At 39.6% G+C, this 16520-nt stretch overlaps 1 protein-coding gene across 2 annotated transcripts in view; it reads left to right on the top strand.

The window, feature by feature from the left end:
* The first annotated feature begins 6234 nt into the window (after nucleotides 1-6234).
* The window catches only part of galnt13 (polypeptide N-acetylgalactosaminyltransferase 13), a 44200-nt gene continuing 33914 nt past the window's right edge, over nucleotides 6235-16520 (top strand). The window contains exons 1-2 of one of the 2 annotated variants that reach the window (XM_073473787.1): nucleotides 6235-6556; nucleotides 13458-13728. In XM_073473787.1, the coding sequence (XP_073329888.1) occupies nucleotides 13587-13728 (142 nt within the window). In that variant the 5' untranslated portion in view covers nucleotides 6235-6556; nucleotides 13458-13586. The remainder of the gene's footprint in view (nucleotides 6557-13457; nucleotides 13729-16520) is intronic. The other variant, XM_073473789.1, reaches the window with a different exon arrangement.

Below are 16520 nucleotides of genomic sequence, written 5' to 3'. Positions count from 1 at the left end.
AAATTTATAGGGGTGGTACAGACTGGCCCCTGTAACTCACACACCAAAAATGACCAGCAGGTGGCGCTATCATCAACACAAACCGTTTTTGCCTAATAACTCCCACATACTTTGTCGCACATTCAAAAACCTTATATCCACGCGTTCAGTGAATCTTGCTGAATCTCCTGATATAGGCCACGCCCATTTGCGCCTAGCGTTTTTTTTCGCTAGCTCGCGAAATGTCGCAAACCTACTTTTTCGAACTCCTCCCAGGCAATTTCACCGATTTGCACCAAACTTTGCACACAGCATCAGTGGAACCTTCTGACAAAAAGTTATTAAAAGAATTTTGATATTCCAAACAATACTCAAGTTATTAAATAACAACTTCCTGTGGATTCGGGTCAAAACAGGAAGTGTTGCATATCTCCACATTGGTGTGTCCAAATGACATGAAACTAAGGACACTACTTCCCCATGAGCCCCTAAGGCTCTGTGCAAAATCTTGGCCCATGACCACTAGGTGGCGCTATTTAAATTGAAGTATTTTATATCTCGACGTCAGTTGGTCGGATTAACACAAAACTTGGTACACTGATTGCCAATGGCCTCCTGAGGACAGCTGACGAAGGTGTTACCGATCTGACACTAGGTGGCGCTCTGGTGGCAGTTTCATTTTATAATTGCCACTGTGCCCACACCATAACACTTATGGATATGAAACTGATTGGGCCGGTATAGACTGGCATCTGTAACTCACACACCAAAAATCACCAGCAGGTGGCGCTATTATCAACACAAAACCGCTTTTTGGCTATCAGTTAAGACATGCGCGCACAATAACGGGGCAATGGGTCCGGGTAAGGAGCACGCCCCGACAGCAGCACGGCCCGACCCGCGTGGCCTGCGAGGGCCCGTTCATCGCTGCTTGCAGCTTTAATTTTCAGATGTAACTATGTATTTTGGTTATGTAGTCCTTTATTCTTGAACTATTGAACTTGGACTTCTGGATGGGCAATGTGCTGTTTTTGTTCTCGCCTCACCATAATTCAAACGCAACTCAAAAAGCCAGTTTTTAGGGCCCGAGCAGGGAACCTGCGAGGTCCCTATTGTTTTTCGAATGATTATTATTATTATTATTATTATTATTATTATTTTATTCCTTCGTCCAAAATGATCGCATTTTTCACTGCCTGAATGTGAATGAAAAGTCGATTTTATTTGGCAAAGTCATTAGGCTTGGCGAAAAATTTTATAATCTGTTGTTGTTGTGAATGTGCACCACTAGGTGGCGCTATTATCAAGGAAAGTGCGTTTTGGCTAATAACTCCCACATACTTTGTCGCACCTTCGAAAACCTTATATCCACGCGTTCAGTGAATTGTGCTGAATCTCTTGATATAGGCCACGCCCATTTGTGCTTTGCGTTTTTTTCACTAGCTCGCGCAATGTCGCAAACCTACTTTTTCGAACTCCTCCCAGGCAATTTCACCAATTTGCACCAAACTTTGCACACAGCATCAGTGGACCCTTCTGACAAAAAGTTATTAAAAGAATTTTGATATTCCAAAAAATACTCAAGTTATTAAATAACAACTTCCTGCAGATTTCGTTCCAACCAGGAAGTGTTGCATATCTCCACATTGGTTTGTCCAAATGACGTGAAACTCAGGATACTACTTGCTCATGAGGCCCAAAGGCTCTGTGCGAAAATGTGGCCAATGACAACTAGGTGGCGCTATTTAAATTGAAGTATTTTATATCTCGACATCGGTTGGTCGGATGAACACAAAACTTGTTACACTCATTGCCACTGCCCTCCTGATGACAGCTGACAAAGGGGTTAGTGATCTGACACTAGGTGGCGCTCTGGTGGCAGTTTCATTTTATATTTGGCACTGTGCCCACACCATAACACTTATGGATATGAAATTTATAGGGGTGGTACAGACTGGCCCCTGTAACTCACACACCAAAAATGACCAGCAGGTGGCGCTATCATCAACACAAACCGTTTTTGCCTAATAACTCCCACATACTTTGTCGCACATTCAAAAACCTTATATCCACGCGTTCAGTGAATCTTGCTGAATCTCCTGATATAGGCCACGCCCATTTGCGCCTAGCGTTTTTTTTCGCTAGCTCGCGAAATGTCGCAAACCTACTTTTTCGAACTCCTCCCAGGCAATTTCACCGATTTGCACCAAACTTTGCACACAGCATCAGTGGAACCTTCTGACAAAAAGTTATTAAAAGAATTTTGATATTCCAAACAATACTCAAGTTATTAAATAACAACTTCCTGTGGATTCGGGTCAAAACAGGAAGTGTTGCATATCTCCACATTGGTGTGTCCAAATGACATGAAACTAAGGACACTACTTCCCCATGAGCCCCTAAGGCTCTGTGCAAAATCTTGGCCCATGACCACTAGGTGGCGCTATTTAAATTGAAGTATTTTATATCTCGACGTCAGTTGGTCGGATTAACACAAAACTTGGTACACTGATTGCCAATGGCCTCCTGAGGACAGCTGACGAAGGTGTTACCGATCTGACACTAGGTGGCGCTCTGGTGGCAGTTTCATTTTATAATTGCCACTGTGCCCACACCATAACACTTATGGATATGAAACTGATTGGGCCGGTATAGACTGGCATCTGTAACTCACACACCAAAAATCACCAGCAGGTGGCGCTATTATCAACACAAAACCGCTTTTTGGCTATCAGTTAAGACATGCGCGCACAATAACGGGGCAATGGGTCCGGGTAAGGAGCACGCCCCGACAGCAGCACGGCCCGACCCGCGTGGCCTGCGAGGGCCCGTTCATCGCTGCTTGCAGCTTTAATTTCAAGATGCTATTCCATGTATCAGGAGCTCAGACTTTTTGTTTGTTAAGGCCTGTAAAAAAGTTGCATAGTGCACCTTTAAAGGTACACTATACAACGTATTTTAAAAAAAACTTTTGTACAGGCCTATAAACAGACGGAGACAACTCTTGATAAAAGTGAGTTTTGGATGTATTTTAAAGACTTATGTTAACATTTGCATTCGTAAGGAGTAGAACGTGGTGTGGTGAAAACAAAGAGAGCACATATACAGTATAGGACAATACACCCAAAACTGTTACTTGTAATCAAAAATGTAATAACTATATCTATCTATCAATACAATAATCTAGCCATTTGAAGGTATTGTCACTAATAATAACTAGACTTTTTGGTTTTTGGATTTTGACTCCCAAAACAAAGATGATGTCTGTTACAGACTGTCTTTTCCAAACCTGTGATGTCAGAGCAAGTTTTTCTTTCTGTCGTTGGAACTTATTTTTGATTTAATCTTTTTGACACAGCACTATAGATAAGTAAAATAAAATAAAAATAAAATTATAAAGCCTCCACTTTGATACCGAATAATGTTATGATCCTATTTATACATATGTGCCATCATGGCGTCATTACAATTCATTTGATTCCATTATTCATTACAGAACATGTTATCAAAGTACCCATAGTGAAACATAATGTCAAGGACTCATTACAGTAGAGCTGCAACAGATAATGGATCAGACGATTGGTTGCCAACTATCAGTTGAATTGCCGACCATTTTGAGAGAGAAATGAGAAAAGTTCTCTGATTTAAGGGGGGCTGGGAAAAGAAAATGGTGACCTGAAAACCAAGGTTAGTTTACCGTTTGCTTGTGATTTCACCAATAAAAAGTAGTTTGTTTGCTGCTCTTAACTGTGTGCACCCTCTAGTTTCCATGACAGCAAACTGACCGGCCCTGGGTCTTTGACAGACAATGCTGGAAGACGTGTTTTGTTGACATTTTGATAATTGTTTTAACTTGTCGTGGAAAAGCTCAGACGTGACTTAACATTGACTCGGTTCCTTTCATTAACAGCCTTCAGTAACGGTGAGTCAGCATTAACAATACCAGGACCCTGAAACTGACGCAGCTAAATAGAATTCAGCCTTGAAGATGATTTTCCTGCAGTGACAAGTAAACATGTCCACTGTGGGAAAAAAAAAAAAGCTGAACATCAACAAGCAGATGAAGAAAACTTTCAAAAGTTCATCACTTGGATGTTTTTTCTCCAACCAGCTGCACAAAGCCCTGACATGAGGTCTCCTCTAGAACAAAGAAGAACCAGGACATGCACTGACATCTAGTGGATGTTTGTAATCTGGTGTTTGTTTAATCTGAATATATTATTTGCAATTACGAATGAACATCAGATTGATCTCACTGCATTGTATTTGTCTGCTGTTGCATTACAGTCAAGTCAAATGAAATAACGATAAAACCTTGAAATAAAACACAGTTTTCAGTCTGTGACTGTGCTTCATTGACAGAACGTCAGAGTTGTCATGAAATGCTGAAGGTGAATTAAATTCTAGGATCTGATCTTCTTCGCTGCCCAGAGGAAAATGCTGAAGGCCTCTCGTCGATAGCAGCAGATGGCAGCATTGTTCAGCATGATTCACTTAAGACCCTTCTTAAAATAACTGGCCTATAGACCCACACGCACATACACATGCATACTGAGCTGTAAGTAATGTATGCTGTTAATTAGCCTGGCTGTTAATGAACATTTCAAGTCTTACCATCATGATGTGTATTAATGTTTGTTTTCATTTGCATTTGGTATAAAAACAGGAAGTAGGTTGAAGTATACTCAAACTATAGCATAATGTACAAGAAGTATTTTAACACATCTAACAAATCCATGATTCTATTGTATCAATAAAAACACTCTACTATGTTTTTTTTATTACAGAAAGAGACCTAATAATCATTTTGGCTGTTCTTGAGGTGACAGAGGTCAGAATATGATGTTATTACTGTATTGTAGTTGGTTTAAACACATTAAAGTGTGTTTACAGGTCTCGGGGGGTAATACTGCATATGTGAAAAAGGTAGTGTAAAGCCTTTTTTGGCTCCAGAGGAAGCTGCATGCAATCTGATATACGGCCTCCAGTGATGTAACTCATTGGCTAAGTTGCATTGTGGGTAATGTACGTGCCAGGTTCTGAAAAGTCGCAGTGAATTTTTTGCACCTTTAAAGCAAAAGGAAAGATTTCTGAAAAACAAAAAAAAGGGTAAATTTATTTAGGTATATGAGGTATAGAGTGGTGTAGCGATGACATATTTTTGTAGGCTAACTCGGAAATTAGCTTCGCCCTGATTCCCTCGCCAAAAAGCCTACGGGATTTTTAAATTGGATTTTGGAATATCGCCAAAAATAATCTCTGTGGCAAACACAAGTTTATGATACTTACACGTTGATCAAGATAATCTTCACAGATGAAAACCACTTTAGTGATTTTTGAGGCGTAAATTAAATCGCTAGAAGTCCAAAGCTAATGTTAGGCTATAAACAGGCTACACTGCAGCCACATGACTTAAATGACACCACCATTAAGCTTCTTACTATATACATTTTCAATACATTGATAAATCTACAAAGTGTAAAGTTAGAGTTAGAATAATTTGCAACTGAAGTCGGCCTTGTAAAGATGGACTAGTGATTAGATGAGTCTGTGTTCGGCGTGATGGTGTTTAATGTCCGTGACAACTTCTGTAGTCGCCATTTTAAGACACGCAAACACTTTATAATTAAATTGTGGGACATTTAACGATGTATTTTATGTCGTAGAACAAAACGTGTTTTATCTTCAGCCTGTGTTACCCACAGATCTTATTCCAGGCATTTAACCGAAAAACAATTTTAAAGAATGTATTTTTATAAATGCTAACCGATTTCCGGGTTTTAGGACTACAAACTACACCTTTCTACTGAGGCTGGGATACTCTCTTTTTTAATTTGACAATCTTAAACAAAACACAAACAAACAAAACACAAAAAAACACAAAAATCAACATAATTACGCTGAAGATTTGACTCCCCTCACAAAAAAACCCCACTCTCGTAAATATCTGCTTGACATCTACCTGGAAATAATCACAAGAAATTGATCATATAACATCTGAGCACTAATCACTGTGTTTGGCTCGTGGTGATGGTGCACGCGCCTACATTTACCAGACGCCCGTGACGCGTCGAGATGGGGATTTCATGAGTGACGTCGCTTTGAGCCAATCAGAGAGGAGAACAGAGACCGCCGCAGGTCGGTCTGAGCTGAGGTTAGATTGTGCTCAGTATTATCTCGCCTGTCCTCTCTTCTTATAATATCCAGTCGGAGAACAGGTGCGTGAGGAGACGTGTTGACCGCAGCTGCGTTTAAAACCGATGGGAGAAAAGATTCATGGAGCCCGTCCGTGTTTACCGGTTCACTGCGGCTCGGCCGGGGACAGACCATATCAAGGAGTCCGAACAGGTACCATGAGAGACGGACAGCATCACACAGGGATTGTGGACTACTCCGTGCTGAGATGGACTGTGTAACTTAGGTGTCGTTTCGAGACGCTGCAGGAGAAATTAATCCCGTTTAATGTCCGCCGCTGTAATTGTGTTGTGTATTACTGGGTCATGTTGTCTGCGTTCAACACGTTGCCTGAGAGGCTGAGGCTGGAACAGGTCACTGGTTCACTCCATCCATAATTTAGGTAAGCACAGTATCTTCGTTTATGTTGCGTGAGGCGAATAATGTCACGCTCCTATTCTCCGTCACAACACACGAGTAGATTTAATGATGCTTTCAGTGTATCAATGTATGTTTATCAGCATTCACCTGCTGTTATAACAGTGTTTTCCCCATCTTACTCCTGGCTCATCCCACAATTAACAGTCCAAAGTCAATATATGATGTGTGCATGCACCTGAATGAAAAGATGGCCAGTGGGTGTGAGTCTCACACCTTTTAAAGCCACCACAGCGGTGAGTGTAATCTTTTCGTGTTGTTTGGGTTATAAAAGAAGCTGCATGCATTGGCCTAATGGGCTTACTGGGATCAGCTCTGTAATCACCTCCTGTTCCTGGCATGGCTTGGCATTTTTCACCACTGGTGCCAATGCTAATGTGGTAAATGAGATTCAGCACTGGTACCAAAACAATGATTTTCCCAGCATGTAAGTATAAGTGATCTGTTTTTTTGTGTGCCAACTTTTAAGTCAACACTTCTTAACACTTGATGCCAAAAGGTACTGATGTTGGACACGGTAGAGATGCAGGTGTGTGACTTGAAGATGGCCGGGTTTGAATCACAAGTGCACATGAACGAGGTAATCACATACAGTTGATCCCTTAAAGGATAAGTTCAACCGAAATGTCACATTCGGTCATTATCTACGTCGGGTGAACTTCCATCGTCCACAAAACATTCCTGGAGCTTCACAGCAAAACGGCATCGCAGCATTCTCTTGAACAACTGAAGTAGATGGGGATTTGTTTTGAAAATGTAAAAAAACAAACATAAAATTGCTCCATGCACTTATCCATTGTAATCCAAGTCTCCAGAAGCCCCAAGATCCCTATTTGAAAAAATATTATTTACACCTTTTTTAAAAGCAGAAATCTTCACTTTAGCACTGAGCTAAAAGTGTTAGCTCACACCCTGTCTGGGGTGGGTGCACAAGCTCGTCACAAAACAGTCTTGGCCACATGTGAGCATATTTATGACTGCGGAGCAGGATCTGATACTATTTTCTCCATCCAACAGTCGGTGTCGAAATGTTGATCTGAATTGGTTATATTACTCTGATGAGCAAACAGTCTTGCATTTGCATGCTGTTGTCATGAATGAGGAAAACGTAAATTAGCTCATGGCACGACACCAGACATTTCACAACAAAGAGTGCTGCTAACAACACAATTAGCTGTCACTTCAGGAAGCAGCTTAATGCCTGATGGCTTTACACTTGTCTCGAAAGGGACTGGAAAAAGTGTTTTGTAAAGACTGGAGGGACTGGTACTTTACAGCAGACAGGAAATATTCATCTGTGCAGATGGTTATGATAATTGACTCAGGCTCCTCCGGACGAGACTCCAGCGAGCTGCCGGCAGCGCGGTTGGTGGTACCTACCAAACCCAAACATGTCTGTGGCACTGACGCACCAAAGCAGATGGATAGAGATGCAAACAGACAGAATCATCATTGATCAGTCAGCAATGTGAGTGGAGGTGATGTGCTACGTACAGACTTTCAGCAGAATTTTACTGAGATCATTTTGTTGATGATTTTGTGGAAGTCTGGTTGCATTCATTTACTTTGGATAGAAGAATAGCTGCTAATCATGATGATAATCATAATTATTGATTAATCTTGTGATTATTTTCACAGTTAATAGATAAATCGTTTATAGGGATGAGCATTTCAAGAAAAAAAGCTATTCGATAGTCAGTATTTGGCAATTATTCAATTATTCGAAGATCTGCTGTTTGAATCTATAGTACTGTAGCGTATAGCCTGGTGGTATAGCGTTAAAACAATGGAAAATCTAGTTTTTCAGACAAAACCATATTTGCATGAGGGTGTCCTGTGGTGTCTGGCACCAGGGCGTTTTATAGTGGATCCTCTGGGTCCTGTATGTTGGGGGGTGGGGCCTCCATGGATCAGACCTGCTCCAGCACGTCTTACAGATGCTCAATCAGATTGGGATCTGGGGAATTTGCAGGCCCGGTCAGCACCTTGGGCCCTTTATTGTGTTCCTTGAGCTGTTCCTGAGCAGTGTTTGTGGTGTGTCAGGGCACATTGTCCTGCTGGGGGGCCACTGCCATCGGGTAGTGTTGTTGTGATGAGGGACCAAGGTTTCCCAGCAGAACATCGCGTTGTGATGAGATGATCAATGTTATTCATGTCACCTGTCAGTGGTTTTAATGTTGTGGCTGATTGGTGTGTATCATAAATCCCTAATTTGAATATTCCTAATATAACAACTATTCGAATATTCAAAAATCATGAAATCACAATTTCCCACAAATGTGTCCTTTTGTCCAGCCAACAGTTCAAAACCCCAAAAGGACAAGGAAAAGCAGCAAATCCCCACATTTAAGAAGCTGGGACCAGTAAATGTTAGACATTTTTGCTTGAAAAAGGACAAAAAGGATTAATTGATTATCATAATGGTTTTGTCATGATACTACTTCTAACTTTGATACATTACTTTCAAAAATATCAATAGCTGATACCACAGGGAAAAATTGACACATCGAGGGCATAAAATGTTATATTTATTTTTATTAAAAGATAAATATGACAAGACTTGTGTACAGTGTGTTAAGAACAACATCATATACCTTTAATCTCTGGAGGAGGTGTGCTGCATGTGTCATCTTGCTATTGGAGAGAAGAGCGAAAAAGCAGCTGGTATTGGGGTATCACTACTGTGATACATGAGTATAGAAACCATTTCAAATATTCAGAATAAATATGTATCCATGTTTTTATATTGTTGACACTAGTTGGCAATCAGTTTGCTTTTGATTGACTAATCATTTAATGTCTAACTGTCAGTGAATGGTGTTTGAATTCTGTATCTGAGATCATCCACTGTGCTGCGATCTGAGTGTGGAGCTCTTCATGCAGCTGGACAGAGGCTGCCTTGTTTTTGAATGAGATAAGAATTAGCCCAGGGCAGCGGTGTCAGACCCTGTGATGGACATTTAGACAGGGAGCGAAGAGGACAAAGTGTGAGTGTGAGTGTGTGAGTGTGTGTGTGTGTGTGTGTGTGTGTGTGTGTGTGTGTGTGTGTGTGGAGTGCAAAATCATTACCATGCTGCAAGTGGAAGATAAGGAAATCTGTCAGATTCCCCACAGGAGATGCTGCAGGCAGTTTCCACTAGTTGTACAAGTAAAGGGTAGGCTAAGTTATTCTTGCAATCAAATGCACACTCGAATGCGAAAACCTATTTTTAATATAGTCACATTCTGAGTACAAGCAGCGAACATTTACTACACCGTGTGATGTATATTGTAGCCTATGTTTCTGGTTTGAATGTCTAAAAGGCTGCCGGGTGTTTGTGTTTGATTCTCTATGGCTGAAAGCATTCCTTTCATCATCCCATTTCCATTCTGATTACACTTTCATAAGCCTTTCAGTCAACAAAAAAACTATAATTTCAGTCAAGTAGAAATCCTGTCAGACAGAAAATGACGTTGTTTTTCATCAGAAATATTGTGAGGCATACATCCCATGCCAATGAGACATCTAACCTCCGCAAATTGCCTCTGCTATGAAAGCTTCCCAGATGGTCCGAGCAGCACTACTCATGTAGGAAGTGGGAGAGGTCTGTGAAGGGGAAATTAGCATTCATTCATCCTTCAAATGGAGAAAAAGTGGAGGGTCGTGGGTCAGTCCAATGTGGCAATCTGGGTGAGACCACCCCCCTCATAAAGGTCTGAGTGTGACCTAAGGCAGTGACACCCATAAAATAGAGCGAAGATAAGAAAACTCTATTAAAGAAGTGTGAACCTCACTACAACCTCACACATTAGCTAGCAAACATTAACTTTGCTGTTGCTTGTCAATGTTCATTCAACGTTGTACTACTGGCTGGCAAACCTTGTTAGAAGCAGGAACCAGCCGTCAGAGTTATTTCACAGAGATAAACAAAACAATCATTTTGCACCTGACAAACATTTTAAAATGATTAAATCACAATCATAATAATGTTTTAAAGGAAAAGAGATACTTTTACTCTGCACCTTTCTACAAACTCTGTAGCTCTGAGAAAAATGACTTGTCTACATAAAAATGTTATTAATATGGCCTGTAAAATCTCACCTCTAGTTCTTGCTGAAGTGTATTAAACTGTGTTGACCACGTCTCTGCACGCAACCAGACTCGTTTAACCTACTGCTTTTGTTTTTTCTCACTACAATGCCCCACTACCGCAAGTTGTTGCACCACCCTAATCTCCAGTTGTTTATGTCTGCTTCCCCATGAGATCACGTGAGAGGGATCATGTGTTAGCCCACATTTCCGTCTGCAGAGCTATGAAGCCATAGCGATGTTCGCTGTTTATTCAAAATGTGTTAATGTTGATACACTTTCTTGGGTCCTCAGCAACACACCTGCCAAGTGTGAAGCAGATCTGATGAATGGTTCTTAAGAAATGCGATTAACAGACAGACAGACTCCTTGCTTTATAGTTAGATATACTGTATATATTTGTGTCTAGGTGTGTGTATGTTAGATCTTAACCGATAAAATCACATGTGCCAATATAGTCTGACTCACTGCATGTACTAGACAGTGGGTATAAGCTTGCATTTGGCCGACTACTTCAGTCGGCATTCTCCTCCATTCCACTATCTGCGTGTTAGCGTTTTCAAAATCCCCATCGCTATAGGAAAGAAACTCGGAGCTAGCAACCTACATGCTGAAAATGGCTTACCCTAACACTAATCTGGTCCGTAACGGTGCAAACTTAAATGAGCTAGCAGCTGTTACCTTGTCTTTTGTGGGGATTAAGCCATTTTGATTGTTTCACCAATACAAAACCTCTGTTCGCTCCATTCTGGGTTTAGCACCACCCAAGACGATTGGGATTGGTGTACCAAGAAAAACAAACAAACCAGAGCTTTTATCCCCAGAAAGATAATTTGTGCAGCCTGACCCTTCTCCAGCACTGACACAGAGCTGTGGAGATGGTCTGGCTCTGTGAGAATAGAGCAAATATATGGGCCAGTATTATAAGTTTATCACCGATATATCAGTAGCCTGGCGTATACATATGTGGAGATAATGAACAAGAAACTGCATGCTGCTGCATGTCAAAGATGTATGTGAGGTAGTTTTAAAACAGTGACCCCATTTCATGAAGGTAGCTGTAACTGTCAGAGTAGTATGCACTGATCCACGCAGTGCTCTGCTCTCTTTTTTCACAGATTTAAAAGCTGTTTATCTGCTGTGGAACTCACTGGGACTATTTGTATACGAGGTAACATGATGCCAGGATTGCTGTGGCACAACAAACCGAGTTGGCCACCTGCCACCGCTTACTAAATGTAACTGACAGTGGAAACGTTGAGTTTTATTTGACACTGTCGAAGAAACAGTTTTTTTTTTTCAAATGTAGCTGATGCAAGAACTGCTAAATCTAACTTTGCCCCAAACCATTAACTCCTAAACCACCAGGCCCCATTTTTATCAGATTTTCTTACTGGCAAACACAGATTTCAGGTATGGTTTCTGCCTCAATCAGTCAGTGTATATAGTATATACAGTATGTATTGAACGTGTTTTTCTCTTCACGTTCTTCCTATTTTATCCACTTCGTTCTGTCTACTATTCTCCTCATATGAGGTTCTCAAGTTCTTTATTTGTCACTCTCATAATACACACTTGGCAAACGAAATATAGTTCTGCACAGCAACAACATTCAGAGGCGAATATTGTACTTTTTCTCCACTACATTTATTTGGCAACCTTAGACATAGTTAGTTTGCAGATTGTGTTTAATAACACAAAATATAATCAACAAATAAATTATGATGTTATATTATAAGTGAAATAACTTATAAATTAATTCACAAGCTACCCAGCAGATACAATATATGAAGTAATTAAACCACCTTTACCAGCTTCAGTCAGTGTTGTAAAAAATACCATACTAATGGTCATACTTAAAAGTAAAGATATCCTGTTCAAATATTATGGTAAAAGTGAAAGTCACCCATACAAATAGAACCTGAGTAAAAGCCTTAAAGTATCTGATGTTAATTAATTAGTACTTAAGTATCAAAAGTACAAGTAAAAGTAAACGATACATATATATTACATTTATGTATAAACTGTATGGATCGACCAATTATCGGATCCAATATACATTTTAATCCGGTTAATGATTAAATAAATGCATTTAAAAATGCACTTCTTTGGCTCTGATGCAGCACGTAGTCTGCAAAGTACCTTGTAACAAAAGTTATAAATAAATATAGTGGAGTAAAAAGTACAATATTTACCACCAAAATATAGTGAAGCCAAAGTATAAAGTAGCAGAAAATGGAAATAGTCAAATAAAGTACAAATACCTCAAAATTGTACTTTAGTAATGAAATGTACTTAGTTACATTCCATCTTTAACATGAAAGTGTTGAACGCATTAATGTATAAATAACAAACACATTATTCTGAAATATGCCACTCTGTGGAAGTAAAAATGTAACTGCATGAATATTACTTGTAACAGAGTTTATGTACACTCTGGTAGTGCTACTTTTACTTGAGTACATCACTTCCTACACTACTGACTGTAGGTCTGATTTAATTTACCTTTTGTGTAATGTGACAGTCCACTAATATAAAAAGTAAAATAAATACATGGAAAAATGCCATGTAATCGGTTTGTGAAAGTGATGACATGCATCAAGTAAAGTCTAGAGAAGGTGATGACTAATCACTTTTACATTATTGATCTACTTGGTTACTTGCTGACATCACGTCTCTTCACAGATTGCTTGTTTTAAATCATCGATCACTGATTTTCCTCTTGATTCACAGCAGAAAGACTAAAACAATAATCATGATCGCCGTTCTCATTTTGTCTTTTTTTCCTCTCTCGTAGGATGACGCCTCTCGGTCAAACCTGCTCCTCCCTGTTTCCTCAGCCCGTCTCCAGAGTTCAAACGCCGCATCGGCAGACGGAGCGCTCCTGAGCACTGTTTGGCTGCCTGGCTGACATCACGGGGAGGTGATGCGACGCTTTGTCTACTGCAAGGTGGTGTTGACCACCTCCTTAGTGTGGGTGCTGGTGGACGTGTTCTTGCTGCTCTACTTCAGCGAGTGTAACAAATGTGATGATAGGAAGGACCGCTCGCTGCTCCCTGCCCTCCGAGGTGAGTCCGCACTGCTGCTGCTACACCTTTCATTAGCAGGAGGCTTAAAGTTTTCTGGGGTCCATTAAGCACTTTACACGCTCTCCCTTTCCTACTCTCTTTCTCAATATGTTTTTCAGTTTTCATGATTTTCTATTAAATTATTCTTTTGCTCATTATAACCAGAGTGTTTCGGAGACAACAGGCTTTACAGCGAGTCTATTTTCAGACTTCTGAGAGGAAGTTAAAATGTTAATTTTTGGAGCTTTAGCTGATTAATAATGGGAATAATTGAGGAGAGAAAATGAAGCTCAGTTCCATTTGTGATTTGTTGAAGGGTGGTAGTCTGTCGAGAAGTGATAGCTTTTTTGAACATGTAATAACTTTGTAAGTTTAATATCTATAATGAAATCAAAAGTTAACCATATCTTCATTAAACATATCGGAGTGTTTGTTCTATATATATTTGGATTCCTAAAATCATCTTTGCATGAAATGACCTTAAAAAAACACTTTCAATTGTCCACATAAAACTACATCTTGTACACCCTCTACCACTTTTGAGACTCTGTTGTAAAACCCTGTGCCCTGTGTTCATCACAGTAAATGACTTTTTCCAAAGGTAAATCAATTTTTTTAATTAGAGGATAAACGCCTTGCGATGCAGAATCTCTTTCTCAAGGGGGAAATTAACAGGCTTTTAAACAAGAAATTAAAAACAAAAATAATAGTACTGATCAACAATCTAACATCAAAAAGAACAGACACAAAATCCCAAACCACACACTACATATTTGGTACAAGTGTCATCTGCACATAATTGACAGGAAATTCAGTGGTAATGCAGCTGTAAGTGCAGATTTTAGATTTTATTGTAAAATAAGTTTCTACTGATACATTTAAATATTGTACTGAAGTTCACCAAAACCAAAACCACACATAGCCCTCTTGAAAAAAGTATGGTGGACATGTTTTAACTTTTAGCCATCATTCCTTTCATAAAATAATTACACCCAATCAAAATGAATATAGGATTATTATAAATAATTAATAACAGTCAGAAACAGGCTGTGTGGAGTTTGTTTTGCAGCAGTGAGACATCCCTTGATACAACTTCTGTATTCAGAAAATCTCAATGTTAATTTAGAACTACATGAAGCTTTGATTTAGTTTGTCTTCCAGATTTGAATGTTGGATAGAAAATGTGTAAATATTGAAAGATAGTAACATGTTACTATTGTAGGTACCTCATTAGAACAAGTGGAATATGGTCTCAATAAAAAAATGTAAAATACGATCGATGAAGGCACACAAGGCATACATTGTTTATTCTAAATAAAAATACCTTTATTTTACATTGCACTATGTATTTAAAATGAGCAACAACACATCGTTTTGTTTGGCTTTAGTCAAACAAGCTTGTACTATAATCTGTGATTTAAAACGTCCAATGGTTGCAGCAGGATGTTAAACACAATCATCATCTGTCACAAATCCTATTAACACAATGAAGTTCACTGAGGGGCAAAACCTTTCCCTGAAAGGTCAGAAACGTAGGTTAGATAATCTGTAGAAATCCTTTGTTGACCATAATGTTAAAAAATACACAAATTTTGGTTATCGATCGACAAAAAAGTTAAAACAATGGCATAATTGTCAGAGTTTTGTGATGTAGTGAATCTCCACTAGCCTAATTTGAGTGGATTGATATTGATACAGTTAATATAGTGTGTACTGTGGGCATAAAATTACCTGTGTGTGTGTGTGTGTGTGTGTGTGTGTGTGTGTGTGTGTGTGTGTGTGTGTGTGTGTGTGTGTGTGTGTGTGTGTGTGTGTGTGTGTGTGTGTGTGTGTGTGTGTGTGAATGATTGTGAGGTCAACCTAAACCATAGCAGCTCTGTAGTTCATTTCCTCACATGCTCTGCAGTAAGCAGGTTTCTAAGAGGCTTGCTAAGCTGCTTTTCAGGTTAGAATGAGGCAGAGCTGCCAGCCACTGAGACTGATTACATTACAAACGTACACTGTTACACTTGCCTTTAAAATAACTTAAATATGATGATTTGCTACATTTCTACAAACTGAGCGTTGCAAAGTTTTTTTTTCAGTCACTGGTTTTCCACAACACTGCAGCTGGTTGTAGTTTCATCTTCTCAAGTTCAATCATGTTCATTCAGCCTAAAGGTGACTTTGATTGAGATCAATTTACCCGAGCTTGTTTACTCCTTAAGCAATTCTGAAAGGTAACACAAATTGCCATTCAGGTAATGATTGTGCAGTCAAAAAGTCAGTATACCAGACAAAAGACTGTCAATATGTTGGAGGTCCAAAGTGTTCAGTTTTTGGTCAATAGGGGAAAAGTTATTAGAGCTGGATTAACACACATTAACAGTAATTTTCAGTTATGTGTCTGACAACCAGATGAATGTAAAATTCTGGGTCTGCTAAAATTTTGAATTTGTTCAGCAGTAACTTTGTCGGTAGCTTCGTCTGTCTGCCATTGTCTGAGCTTTTTTGCTGTAAACCTCTTCCCACGGGTTGATGAGTTGAGCGACTCTGATTAAACCACTTGCAAATGTTAAGACTGTTAAGCCAAAACAAGCTAGAAGAGGCTGAAAAGCTCAGTGGCATCAGCACTATGAGGGAGACTTTCACACTACACAAAGCAATGAATACTATCAATATTACAAATATAATACATATTATTGCATCTATTTTGGACAAGAGGACAGTGATCCCACACTGGTCATCATTACCAGGTCAATAATGACCTTTTAAGGAATGTCTGCTTTAAATTCCTGATTAGAGCAGCCGCC

The sequence above is a fragment of the Pagrus major genome, chromosome 9, assembly GCF_040436345.1.
Source record: "Pagrus major chromosome 9, Pma_NU_1.0".
NCBI classification, from domain to species: Eukaryota; Metazoa; Chordata; class Actinopteri; order Spariformes; family Sparidae; genus Pagrus; species Pagrus major.
Note: the sequence above shows the minus strand (reverse complement) of the source record. Positions and strands in the feature narration are given on the sequence as shown.